Raw genomic sequence first — 14,986 nt, forward strand, 5'->3', positions numbered from 1 at the left:
CAGACCAAGGGGGACTACTGTATACATCTGCTTATCCCACTCGCAACAATTACCTTTAATGGTTTCCTCCACAACCTCTACCACTCGATCTATCTGTTGAACCTGAAAAGAAAACAAATGGTTAGATAAGCTATTTACATGAGACAAGAAACATTAATTAGTGTTGACCCTTCTGCTTGAGTCAATGAAACACATTTTTCTAAGCCCACGAACTCAGGTTTCCTTTAATTCATGCATTTGGAGATACTATAAAAAAAATTGTGTATTAATGTTTTATGTTACAGTGAAGTATGAAATTACCATTCTCCTGTCCTCCCATGATAATTGAAGAAATACTAATACATTTAAATGAACCTCCTGGCGTTCTGTTAGCATAGCCTATCAACATCAACTCAACAGATCCAGGGACATAAACTGAAGTTTAATTAAAACATGTCTCTTCACACACACATTCTCTTCTTTTCATTCTTCAAGAAAAATGGCACAAAATGACAACCTACGCAAAAGGACATGCTGGTAGTGAGATCTACCCCCTATTCTATGCTTTATTACTCTAACACTGAAACACCTTTTAATGAATGTCTACCATGTGCTAGGCGCTGTGCTCGGGTCAAAGGAATACAAAATCAAAGAGTGCATCTCAGAGAACCAAAGGGGACTCTAAGAGTGGCTAGGGTGTAGAAGGAAAATGGAAAAAAGCAAAGACTGTACTTACTGCAAGAAGCTAAGGGAAGGGAGAAAGTCAAAAAGGAAAAAATCATAAGTTGATATTACTTACACCTTGCACAATCCTCAAGCTACAACTTTATAACAGAATACATGCTCATCGAAAAAATTCAAACAAATCAGAAATGCAAAAAGGAAATAAAGTAAACTGTAACATCCTACACCCTCCATTTCTGCTCCTAAGATAATATCATTCATAATAGTTCAATAAGTAGATACCAAGACATTTGTCAGTACAGAATATTTACATATAGCTTTGTTTTGTACTTTTTTCCTTATAAATTTTGAGATAAATAGGTACACAGATAGATGAGAGCGAAAATAACAATCCTGCCTCTATACATCATCAATACATAAGGTCTACTTCATTTATGTTACTAGCTGCCTAGTATCTCATGTAGAGATCTATCATAATGCATTCATTCATTCCCCAACTGATGGACCCTTACGTTATTTCTTTCACTATTATACAAAGATGCTGCAATGAACTCAAATGAGATAAGAACCTTCTAAAAAGACTTTAATAAAAGTGCAATGGCAACCCTCTTTTGAATATTCCATTGGCCTCAGTGTCTTACAGGAAATAAGGAAAGACTTGCGAGAACACACCTGAACTTGATTCTGCTTCTGACCACTCAGCCCAGCATAGTGGTAGGAGTAGCAATAATTATTGAGAAATTGCCAAAGGCAAAGTAAATCTCTGTTGGATCTTTAGTCCCAAACAAACCTGCCTTGCTGGAACCACCAGGTTCTGGTTTTATGAAGAGAATTCATGTGGCTTCCTTACAGAATGTGATCAAAGTCAAAATATCAGAGTTCAAAGAAGAGGAAAGCAGCCAGTAGGGTCAAATGGTACGAAGATAGTGAGTTAACATAAAGACTGGAATGCGTATGCCTGATTTAACAATGAGGGAATCGATAAACTTAGGGGAAGCAGTGAGCTCAGCAGTAATGAATCATAACTAAAAAAACAGTGACAGCAAATAGAGACTACTCTACAGACAGATGGATAGAAAGAAGAGGAGACACGAGCTGGTCAAATTTCCCAGTGAATGTGGGTGTATCAGATGAGGATACAAGACAGAGAATAAAAGTAATGCAAGATGAGATGATCCAATGGTGGAATAAAAACACAGAAGCCTTCCTACGCAGGTGGAGACCTAATCGCTCAAAGGGACCACTGCACCCAGCCCGGAAGCACATGGACTGAGAAAGAGTCAGAATAACCTGTAGAAGAAGCAGTTAAAACATTAAAAAGTTGAGGGTAAGATAAAACTGTAATATTCTTAAAAGAAAACATAGCCATAAACGTAGGTGAACCTTAGGTTGGACGTTGGTGTCTCAGACGTTACACCAAAACCATGAATGACAAAAGAAAAAAGATAAAACAAAATTATAACCTCTTGGTACATTAAAGGACACCATCAAGAAAGTAACAAGGCAACACAGAAAATGGGAGAACATTTTTGCAAATCATAAACACGATAGGATTTAGATTTGCATCTAAAATACATAAGGAGCTCCTGCAACTCAATAACGAAAAAAACAAATACTTAAAGGAGTAAATTTAATGTTATATATACTTTATAATAATGAGATACTACTCCATACCCACTAGGACGGCCATAATCAAAAGGGCAGACAATAACAAGTGTAGGCGAAGATACAGAGAAATTGGAACGTTTCTACATTTCTACATTGCTAGTGGGAATGTGGTAAAAGGGTGCAGCCGTTTTGGAAAATAGGCAGAGCCTCAAATAGTTAAACAGAGTTGCAACAGGATTCCAGTCCTTAGTATACACCCAAGAGAAATGAAGATACATGCCTACACAAAAACTAGTACACAAATGTTCAAAGCAGCATTATTCCTAATAAGCAAAAGGTGGAACCAACTCAAGTTTCATCAGCTGATGAAGACATCAACAAAAGGGTAAACATCCATACAATGAAATATCATTAAACCGTAAAGGGGAACGTAACAGACAGTAGTCCCCACTTTACCAGGAGTTTCACCTTCCACGGTTTCATTTACCTGCAATCCAGAAGCAGATGACCTTCCCTCTGACATATCATCAGAAAGTCAGCAGCAGCCTAATCCTACGTCACGGTGCACATGTCATTCCCGTCACGTAGGCATGTTATCATCTCACATCATCACAATGGGAAGGATGAGTACAGTACATTAAGATAGTGTGAGAAAGAGATCACATTCACGCATGAGATTACGTAATACATTACATCACATTATGCTTTTATTATAGCATATGACTATAACTGTTCTGTTTTAGTAATAGTAATTGTTGCTCATCTCTCACTGTCCCTAATTTATAAACTATGCTTTAGCATAAGTATGTATGTATAGGGGAAAAAAAAACACCGTATATATAGGGCTCAGGGCAATCCACAGTTTCTGTATGCACTGGGGGTCTTGGAATACATCCCCCCCCCCCATGGATAAAGAGGGGAATACTATATGCTACAACATCATGCCAATCCAAAGCCAGACCAAATTAGTCAAATACCGTACAACTCCATGTATATGAACTGGCCAGAATAGGACAATCTTCAGAGACAAAGTAGATCACTGAGTGCCTGTGAACGGCAGTAAAAGAAATGAGAGAAGCTGCCAGGGAGGGCTGGGTTTCTTTTTGGAGTGCTGAAAATATTCTAAAATTGACTCTGGTGGATTGTGGCGTACTTCTGAATATATTAAAAATCATTAAATTATACATGCTTCATGACAGCACTGTATGCTGTGCCCATTATATCTCAAAAGGCTGTTATTACAATAATAATAATAATAATAATAATAATAATAATAATAATAATACAGGTTGACAGCGGTCAAACGTTCTAATACCAAGGTCATGAACCTCAAGGAAAAAGTGAGGATATATAGTGCCAATTAAAGGAGTCTTAAAGAAACCTGAGAATTGAATGCAACTTCCAATATGGGGCTTTTTCTTTTCCTATCGAGGACATTACTGGGACAAGCGGCAAGAGCTGAATACAGTCTTCACATAAGCCTACAGTGTACCAATGTTAATTTCGTGATTTTTATAATTATACTCTAAGAGTGTATGAAAATATTCTCATTTTTTAAATATACAGGTATTCAGAAGTAAAGAGGCATCACGTCTACGTCTTACTCTCAAAGAATCAGAAAGAAATGTATATATACATTTTTTTAAAAAGATAATTATAAGCAAATGTATTAAAATATTAACATTTGCAGAATCTGGGTAAAGGGTATATGGTAATTCCTTTTGTTTGCAATTTTCCTGTCAGTGTGAAACTATGTCAAAATAAAAGTTTAAAATACATGTGTATGCGTATGTATATGTTGAACAAATAAAGAGAATTTTTGTTTATGCTGATAGTCACACAGAATTTGCTTGAATGTATGTACACAGCTGAAAATATATTATCTTATTTTTATGTTTTATTTTATTTCATTTATTTTTTTTTAATTTTTTTTCAACGTTTATTTATTTTTGGGACAGAGAGAGACAGAGCATGAAGGGGGGAGGGGCAGAGAGAGAGGGAGACACAGAATCGGAAACAGGCTCCAGGCTCTGAGCCATCAGCCCAGAGCCTGACGTGGGGATCGAACTCACGGACCGGGAGATCGTGACCTGGCTGAAGTCGGACGCTTAACCGACTGCGCCACCCAGGCGCCCCTATGTTTTATTTTATACTGAGAGACAGAGAGAGAGAGAATGAAAGCGCGCCGGGGTGGGGCAGAGAGATGGAGACGGAATGTGAAGCAGGCTCCAGGCTCTGAGCTGTCAGCACAGAGCAGGACACAGGGCTCGAACTCACAAGGAGCAAGATCATGAGCTGAGCCGAAGTCGGATGCTTAACCGACTGAACCACCCAGGCACCCCTGTTGTCTCATCTTTTCAAAGAAGGACTTAATTCCATTTGCTTAATGGCAGAAAAATCAATGTTCCCTACACATAATTTAATCATTAGGTGCGTGGAGGGCCTCTAGAACTTGAAAAAGAAGCGTCTACCAAACATTAAGAAAATAAAAACAGCACTTGATTACAAACACGCAGGGAGAAAGTTCAGTGAGCGATTTAAAGAAAATACTGTGTTGCTTCCATTTCTAGTGAGGTGGATATTGGAGGAAGCGGTGGGACAAAAAGAAAGAAGGGGAAGCAGAGAAGGAAGGGAGAGAAGAGACGGGGGTTGGGGGAAGCAGTTAAATGGGAGAGGGGAGTTAGAAGGCCAAAAAACAAAAACAAAAACCACCAACACGTGGGAGGCAGGGAGAGAAGAAAAAACAATTACGAGAGAACAAACTCAAGATCCACGTAGGGTAATGAAGAATATATTGAATTCATTCTGGAGAGAAAAGGAAAGCTGTTCTTAATTAATACTATAAATTGTAGCCCTGAATACACAAGAGCTTAGTTTCTGGCATATAATTCAAATAAAATAAATAAAACAGTATCTCGTGTCCTTCAGGCACTTAGTTATAAATATACAGGAAAAAAAAAGGCATGCAGTATGTTCTATTACTGACTCCATATGTTGTCGACAATGAAGAAAGGAGTTAGTGAACAAACAATTCATAAATAACATTAAACGAGTCACTCTGCTGCAGAACTTTTAAAAGAAATCCATCAAAATATTTTATTCAGCTATTACGAACTACTCCAAATTTATAACTAAACACACACGGAAGAAACAAACTTATACAAAGTCACCTAAAGCAAATCAAAGTGCTCTTCGTTTAGAGCGGTGCCGTCCAACAGACCTCTCTACATCGATGGAAGCGTTTCTATGTCGTGCCACCCAATGTGGCAGGCAGCCAATGGCCCCCTGTAGTCACCGCGTACTTGAAGTGTGGCTACTGGGACCGACCAGCTTTCAACGTGAATTAACTCCAACAGTCAGATGCAGCTATTGGCAGGTCACACCAGAAAGTGCAGGTTTAGAGTGTGGCTCGGCCAGCCACCCAACCTGCGGCAATTCGCGACACACCTCAGACACAGTTCTGCCAGCCAGGCTTAAAAAAAGTCCCGTCAGGGAGCAGGCTGACACCGTCTGGAGGTCAGCGGCTCTTGCCCTAGCGGCTTTTGCCCGAACAACGAGCCACAAGGTACGTTAATGACTAGTAATGGCACAGTGACAGCTAACATTTCTTGAGCAATTACCACGTCCCAGGCTCTGCGCTAACACGTCACATGCTCTATCACGTTTAATCCTCAGACATTCCTAGGCAGGAGGTACTACTGTTATTTCGGAGGCTAAAGGAACCAAGGCACAAGGGTACCTGGCGAAAGTCTGGCCAGGTGTTTTTGGCAGATCTCATCCGGGAGTGGCACACGGGATGTGGGTGGTACGTTTCATGACTGTTCCTTTTCCTATGCACGTGGAGGCCATCACTAAAGGATCACAGACTGAACTTGGACTTTCAAGAGACCCCGGTAACAACTATTCCCCCAACCTCTGCCCACAAATCACCACTGGCGTGCATGCACTCACTTCACAAGTATCTATTAAGCACCAGCTAAACACAAAGCACTGTCTAGCAACTGGGGACACGATGGTGGAAAATACAAAGTCCCTGCTTCATGGACCTTACATTCTAATGGGGAGGGGAAGGGGGGCAAAACACGTTCAACAACTGAAAATGTTCATTTCTTGTCATGACAGATACCACGAAGAAAATAAAATCTGGAAGTGGCAGGAGGTAGAGAGGGCAATTCTGCCACAGTGGTCCAGTAAACATCTCAACAGGCAGCACTAACCCTGGGACCTGAACCATATGACAGGAGCATCAATGTGAACCTCCAGGGCAGAGACAAAATGGCAGTGAGTGAGGGGCAGAGCGACAGGGGAGGCGGTCAGATAGTTGGGGGGGGGGGGGGGGGCCGGTGAAACGCTGTACCAAATGCTATGCTGTCCAGATCCCGCTCTGCTTGCACAAGGACGTCACTGTGGGCTCAAGAGAACCCCTTCAACAGCAGCACTGAGGCTAATTCTATTGAAAAGGTACCCATATTTCTCTATTACTTGGTATGAGTGCTTTTATACTTGCACGGATCTGGCTGGGGCTTTACTATTTCCAGACTTCATCCCGAGGCACCTCAAATCCTTTCAGAAAAAAGGTGAATACGTTATAGGTACATAGTCACACAGATCCAGAGGAATTCTCTCATTGTCTCCTTTAACTGACTGTATGTAAATAAACTAGGACAACCTGTCCTGTCATTACCATTCTAATTAAAAATACCAATACCAGACCAAAACTTCAAAATCACCTATACACCCTATCAACCTTTAAAAAAAAAGAAAAAGGAAAAGGAAAAAGAAAAGAAAAAGAGAAAAAGAAAAAGAAAAAAAGCCTTTCTTTCTCTGTTAAGAACTATACTATAAAAAACTCACTTTTACCATAAGGGGAGTCTGATTCAATAATCAGCATCTGATAGGTTAAAGGTCAATATGGACTTCTCTCTTGAAAAAAAAAAACAAAAACAAAAACAAAAGGCATTTTTCTCCCAAAAGTTTTCTCCAAGTTGTGAAGGGAAAGTCCCTACCATGGTTTTGCAAGACAGCTCAATGTCCAAACCTCTGAAATGTTGGGAAGTCCATAGTAGTCACTAAACTAACCTTACTAGAAAGATCACTGAATTCACAAGCCTGTGAACAAATTTGCTAATGAGATACACCAAAGAATGCTGGATACTACGTGTGGTTTAACTTTTTCAACAAAACCTTCTCATTTTCCGGCATAGTTTTATCTTCTTGCATCTCTTCATTGAGAAAAATTTCTCCCCGATGGCAGAAATAGTCCTTTCATCAGAAGTTGATATGGCAGCACATTCCACACATCACTAAAAGTGTATTTTCCACCTGAATGGTACCAGTGAGTGACTAACACTCAGTCAGACATAAAAATTACTAACAGACAGATAAGGCCAGGCTAGATGGATGCCAAGCAAAATCAGTATCGTACCAGAAACTTCTTCCTCTTAAATCCAATGAAAATACCCCTAAAACTTTCTTTGGTGGAAAAAAACAACTCTTTCTGCAATTGTGACAAAACTCAACATGCTAAAAACACAACTGTATAGAGACACGTTATTTTGGACAATACTACGAAGTAAAAAATTACTTTTAAAGTGACACTAAAGTTAAAAAGAGGGCAATAATAGAACCAAAACACAAATACACATTAGAGATGTAAAACATCAGGTAATAAATAATGGTATATGTGTCATCGGCAGGATACTGGCCTCTCAAAGATGTCTACCTCCTAAGCCCCAGAACCTATGAATGTTACCTTCCCTGGAAAATGGACTTTGCAGATGTGATGAGATTAAGGATCTTGACATGGTGAGATTAACCTGGATTACCTAATAGGGGCCCAATCTCCTCACAGGAGTCCTTCAAAGGTGAGAGTCTTCCCCTTCTGGGATAGAGAGAAAGGCAATGATAAAAACGTAAGAGAGAGAAGTCACTACTGGCTTGAACCACGGAAGAATGGGCCACCAGTCACAAGTCCTTGCAAAAGGCAAGGAAAATGAGTCTCCTGCAGGGCCTCCAGAAAACAATGCAGCCGTATCAACACCCTGATTTTAGTCCAGTAAAATCCACGTCCAACTTCCAATCTCCAGGACTATAAAATAGTAAGTATACGTCGTGTTAAGCATTTTTGTGGTCATTTGTCATGTGGCATACAAAACTAATGCACTAATTAAGAGGCCAATATGAGAGCATAAAACGGGACAAGAAAAATTTAAAGATAAATGCTGCATGAAAAAGAGAACAATACAGAAAAAAATTGAGTTAAAGGCATACCTTGTATTTAACATTCACTAGATGCTATACTAATAAGCACTGAAAGTAATGTAAAAATACCTAAAAATCTAAAATAATAATAAACAAAGTCCCTGGCCCTAAGGAGGGTCCATCAGAGTAAACAAATAAACTAAAAAGTTGAATAAATCCTTTTCTTACTTTAAAAGAAGGGGGTTAAAAGAGACAGAAATACATACTTTATCAGACCTATTCTGAGATCCTGGGAATATACATTTTAAGTTTCAAACCTCATTATCCACTCATCACTACTCCCATCCAAATTTTCAAGTTTCTACCATATCAAAACTTTTAAAGGCAATGAAAAGTGATAAAAAGACAAATCTTTCCCCCATGTTAAGAGAGACTGATTTCCTACTGTTCAGTTGTAGAAGTCCTTTATATATTCTAGATACAAACTGTTTAGGAGATCATGTATTTGCAGATATTTTCTCCCAGTCTGTGGCCTGCCTTTTCATTTCCTTAACAACATCTTCTGAGAAGCAAGAGTACTTACTTTTGATAAAGTCCAATTTATCAATTTCTTTTCTTTCAGTCCTAAGAAATAGTTGTGTCCATGTCCGTGTGTGCCCATGTGTGCTCGTGTGTGTCCGTGTGTGCGCACATGTGAGTATGCGTGTGCATACCCAGGCATCCTAAGAAATAGTTTCCTAGCTCAAGGTCACCAAAAAAGAGGGGCAGGTGGTAAAAGGTTTCAACACTTTACCAAAGATACAGCGATGGCAAATAATCACATGAAGATATGCTGAACATCATCACTCAACAGAGAGAAGCAAATTAAAACCACAATTAGCTACCACAGCTCACCCAGTACAACTGCTAAGATTGTAAGCCGGCAATGCCAACTTTTGGTCAGGATGCGAAGCAAGTCAACTGCTGCTACAGAACGAAAGGGTACAGCAGTTTTGGAAAATACTCTGGTAGTTTCTGGAAAGACTGAGCAGATGTTTACCATATGACTAGGCAATACCATTCTGGGTTATTTACCCGAGAGGGTGCAAACAGTGCCACACGCAGATCCGTGCATGAATGCTCACAGAAGCTTTATTTAATAGCCCAGAACTGTACACAACACAAATTGCCTCCACTGGTGAGCAGATAAACTGTCCACCCATAAAGTGAAAAAATCCTACATAACAAACACTAACGGACTAGTAATAATCACAGCAACAGGGATGAATACCGAAGGCATTACACGAAGTGAAAAAAGCAAGACACAAAGTAACACGTAATTCCATTTCTAGGACGTTCTGAAAATGGCAAAACTGTAAGACAAATCAGAACCACGGTTGCCAAAGACCGTGGGTATGTGTGTTAGGTTGCGGGGTGGGGGGTTGACTACAAGAGGACACAGGGAACTTTCTGGTGCAATGGAAATGTTGTTTCTTAACTGTGATCGTGCTTACACAACAGAGTACGTTTGTCACACTTCATCAAAGATAAATTTCACTATATGTTAATTATGCCTCAATGAATCTGTCTTAAAGCAAGAAAAAGGACCAGTATAAATAACATACAAGAAGATAATGAACAAATACCCAGTACAGGGCATAGAGAAACAACCACTCGATTATACCGCTTCGTTATAATAAGTGTCACTTCTTCCAGGCTGTGCTACTGCTCAGTCTTTCCCCCGGTCCTACTGGGTCTCACTTGAGCACTTCGTGCAATGCAAACCCGTTCTCTCCACCTTCACAGGGCCCTCTTTACTCCTCATCTGCATTCCTCCAAACTACACCTCTTAAACTACCCTCTCTGAATTACACTTCCTGCTAGTCCCCTGCCTTCCAGGCACCCGTAAGCCCACGTGCTCTTCTTTAGATGTGTTGTGGCTTCTGCTAAAAGCCTTTTCTCCTCTCTCCATCCAATCACTACTCTTGGCTTTGAGGCCCAAGTGTAGGACGACTCCATCCAATGTGTGTCCCCACAGGGGACTTTATCGCCTCTGCGTATTCATCATGATTATTTGTGCCTCTCTTCAGATTTCACGGGTTTCAGGGGAAAGACATTTTATTCAGCTCTGTATCTCTAGCAAAGAGTTCTTGTTCCAGGCACAGCGTATGTTGCTCGATGTTGACTCTATTAGTTAAGTGAATTTAAAAAAAAAAAATTAAAGAAATAATAATAATAAAGCTAATACAGACAGAGCATTTACCAAGTGCCAGGCACCGTGCTCACCACATTACACGTATTAACTGGTTTAACCCTGACAAAACTGAGAGTTAGGTTCTATTATTACCTCCCGTCTACAGGGGAGGAAACTGAGGCACGGAGAGGTGAAATGACTTGTACAAAGCCATATAGCTAATAAGTAAGTGGTGCATCAGGGATATGAATCTGTGCAATCTAGCTCCTGAATCCACGCTCTTAACCACTAATATGTGCTACTTTCTTAAAATATGTGAACGACGCAATAATATACACACATACAGGAAAAAACTACAAGAGGCCACAAAAGAAATGAAAACAAAGGCACAAACACGAGTGGCCTTTTAAATTTACATGTCATTCTGGTATGATACTGCCTTTTCAATAATTAAAGTTAAAAAAAAAAAGCAATATAACAAGATGAAATACATCTTTGAAGCAGAGACAAACCAGAAGGACACAATTTCTCACGCTTTGCCCTCGATATCAATGCCGCTATTACCGTGACACTTTGCTCCACTCCATGAATTCATTTACCTTTTGCAATAAGATATAGGACAGAAATATTCTCAGATAGAGTCTCTTTCAAATGCTGCTGTATTTATACACGTAATTTTCAAAATATTTCCACGTTGGAAATATTCATCGTGCTGTTTGACTTTTCAGTATTAGGGCAGGCTGACTGAAAAGATGTTTAAGCCACTGCAAATCAACCTGGTTAATAGTCCCTGAGATAAGTGGACACCTGTGCTGAACAACATTTTTGTTCAGCTATCCAAAGAAAAGTGTGCACCTGCCTGCGGGGCTCACAGCTGGCAAATCAGGAAGTTTTGTCATTTACAAATTTTCAACATCAAGTTATATATCCTGCTATGAACTGAATGTTTCCAAATGTGATAACCTAAAATGCACATTTTATTCAGGATTTCTAGAGATAGTATACAACTACAAAGATAAGCCTAATGAATCAACACCACGTTCAAATGCAGTCCTTGTTTATTAATTAGCACAGAAAATCAACACAAAATGTACAGTTCTGTAAACATGCTCCCTCCTAAAAATTTCAAAACCAACCCTCCTAATAAACGTCACGCCTATAAATAATAACTGCAATAATGGAGAGATAACACTGCCTGAAGAAGAACTCAAGCAAATATTGTTTCATGTACCTATTCTTAACACAACTTCTAACTAACGGACACAAAGTATATTTCTCAAAGTACACCTGAGCCTTACCAAGAGGTTCCCGACTAATCAATCTCCCTATGGTCTTAGGAACCCATCCCACCACATTCTCTTGGGGAAGAGACATTCTAGGCTCACACCAGTTATCCAAGAACTGAAACGTAGGCTCCAAGAGGGAAGTGATCTTTGATAATAGTACATGCGGCGGCATACCTGTTCCAGGTGCTGCCACATAATAGGCTCTCAGTAAGTACCTGCTGGAGAAAAATGATGGGGCGGCCCCTGGGATTTGAAAATCCTGGAATCCTGAAGTCTGCTCTTTTTTTTCTTTTTCTTTTTTTTTTTTTTTTTTTTACCAGATTTTAACAGAGCACAGTCTACTTTCTGGTTGACTAATCTAAAAGAAACTTTCCTGACAATACATGAGCTGAAGAGAAGGAAAGGAGCATTCAGTAGGTATCACAAGAGGGGCACTGCATGAAAACTCATTCCAAGGTGGATGGGCTAACCATAACTATTCCCCCCCCCCCCCAGGGGACAGAAAATTTTTCACTGTCAGGTAAAATGTTATTAAAAAGATCCTGATTCCATACTGGTTACCTGCAAATACATATATTCTAGATATAAAATATACATTTCATTTAATCATGCTATGAAACAAGTTTTGATTACAAAAAAAAAAGACTCTTTTATCTAAGACATGTATGTTTTCAAATCTGTTCTCTCTCCTCTCCCAATGTAAAAAAATTAGACATTTTTGTGCTCCAGAATGAGATCAGTTTAGAGGTTACTTCCACTGAAATCCATTCTTATGGACCCAGAGGTTGGTAGGTTTTGATATATTCTGTTATCTTCTCTTCATTCACCACCACACAAATAATATTAATTACAACTAGATCGCTTCAGGAGACAGTAGGAGAGATGACAATAAAACACTCAGGGGTCAAACAACTGATAACTAAGTGCCCTCACTACATTGCTATCCCTGATAATGAAAACAAATTAAATGCACCATTTCTAAAGGGTGATACGGATGGAAATTCACACGTTACAACAGTAGTAATATCCTTTTTAAATATTACATATCTTCCTAACTGCTTACTCCACGAGTACTTGCAAACATGAGGATAATGTGCCCTTTTAATTCAGGTGTACAGTAAGTAGCTTGCTCACCCACTGATCCCCACCTAAAGGCAGCTTTTTATTTCAATCACTTGGTCAAAAGAATCAACACGTCCTCCCTGTATTGCGCGGTGACACAGACAAATCCTAGCAGACGACAAAAACACCTACTGCAGTTACAAGGCTTCTTTCTTCCCCTTCTATTAAAGCCCTTCCATCACAGATATTCTGTAAGGGGAATTTTGTTAAGGAATATCAGTTTTCGTTCGGTCTGTAAATCAACTGAGCAATACAATGCCAAACACCCTCAAAAACTAGTTTCCTATTGAGTCAATGAACTTACACATCTTCATATTTTTTTTATACTTCAGAATTTTTTTCTTTGTATAAATCAATTAATTCATTTCTTTATTTCAGGGAAACTCACTCTATCTCAGAAGGTTTCTATTTTTGTAGCAATTCTAACAATTATCTTCAGAAACAGGTCTTTTCAAACACCAGTTATAGATGATTGTGGTTTCCTACTCCAGATTTTTTAAAGTTTAGGTTCTATGGGCAAGGTTTTTTTTTTTTAATTTAATTTTAATTTTTTTTCAATATATGAAATTTATTGTCAAATTGGTTTCCATACAACACCCAGTGCTCATCCCAAAAGGTGCCCTCCTCAATACCCATCACCCACCCTCCCCTCCCTCCCTCCCACCATCAACTCTCAGTTTATGGACAAGGTTTTTATATACAGTCAGTTATGATACATGTTATATACATGCTGCCACTTAACAACTGCTCTAAAAATGATGTTTACAAAGAGTAGTTGAATCTCATAGTTTCATTGGAACACTAACTACTGAAGACACAATTAACTTACAACTCAAACAGTGTCACCAATAGTGTGAATCCACTTTCAGAAACTTCTCACAATATACTGACTTGCAATTAAAATAAAAAGCCCTTTGTGGACATCGATATATGATGTATGCTTCCTAAAAACTAGAAAACCCTTATATCCAACAAGAATAGTTAAGTAAATGATGGCATATCCTTCAATAGAGTGCTAATGCAAGATTTAAAGTGGTTTAGTACACGTAACACCGAAGAGAGCACAAGATTTAAAATGGTTTAAAAGCTCATGGAGACATAAGGATAAAAATGGTTTGGAGATTACAGTAAGTCAAATGTGCACGAGTCTAAAGGTGGGGTGACTGGCTGGCTCAGTCGGTAGAGCATGCAATTTTTGATCTCGGGGTCATGAGTTCAAGTCCCATGTTGGGCATAGAGCTTACATTAAAAAGAAACAGACGAGGGACACAATGAGGGGAAAAGAGTGAAGGGGATAAGCAAAGTTATACTTAGGGGCGCCTGGGTGGCGCAGTCGGTTAAGTGTCCGACTTCAGCCAGGTCATGATCTCGTGGGCCGTGAGTTCGAGTCCCACGTCAGGCTCTGGGCTGATGGCTCGGAGGCTGGAGCCTGTTTCCGATTCTGTGTCTCCCTCTCTCTCTGCCCCTCCCCCGTTCATGATCTCTCTCTGTCCCAAAAATAAATTAAAAACGTTGAAAAAAAAAATTAAAAAAAAAAAAGTTATACTTACTGTGTTTCAGGGATGGAATTATGAATATTCCTTGTATTCCCTTTTTAAAACATGTGACCTTATTTCTCCATTCTCATAAAGGAGCAAAATAAGTAAGTCTTAAGAACTTCTGTGGTAATTAAACGCGATTAGGAAAGAGAACACAAAAGATACTGGACTAAATGGGGAAGAGGGAGACGTCAGTCGCCAAGCCATGAGACGATATCACCCCTGAGATAATCTTCCCCATTGCTGGCACCGGGCATCCTCCCTTAGAATCCCCCCTACCTCCTAACATATTCTGAGCCCATCGCCGCACACAGCGGAGTTCAGGAAAATGGTACCAAACTGTACACAGAGAAGAGGCTTTGTCATACTAAGGAAATTATGCTATTCCGATAACT

The 14,986-nt window shown here is 39.4% G+C and overlaps 1 protein-coding gene across 11 annotated transcripts in view; it reads right to left on the reverse strand.

The window, feature by feature from the left end:
• The window catches only part of CDKAL1 (CDK5 regulatory subunit associated protein 1 like 1), a 790,924-nt gene that overhangs the window by 566,351 nt on the left and 209,587 nt on the right, over positions 1 to 14,986 (reverse strand). For all 11 annotated transcript variants that reach the window (XM_045056993.1, XM_023253542.2, XM_006931361.4 and 8 more), the window contains 1 exon segment: positions 54 to 102. In XM_045056993.1, coding sequence (XP_044912928.1) covers positions 54 to 102 — 49 coding nt within the window.

The sequence above is a fragment of the Felis catus genome, chromosome B2 (assembly GCF_018350175.1).
Source record: "Felis catus isolate Fca126 chromosome B2, F.catus_Fca126_mat1.0, whole genome shotgun sequence".
Lineage (NCBI taxonomy): Eukaryota > Metazoa > Chordata > Mammalia > Carnivora > Felidae > Felis > Felis catus.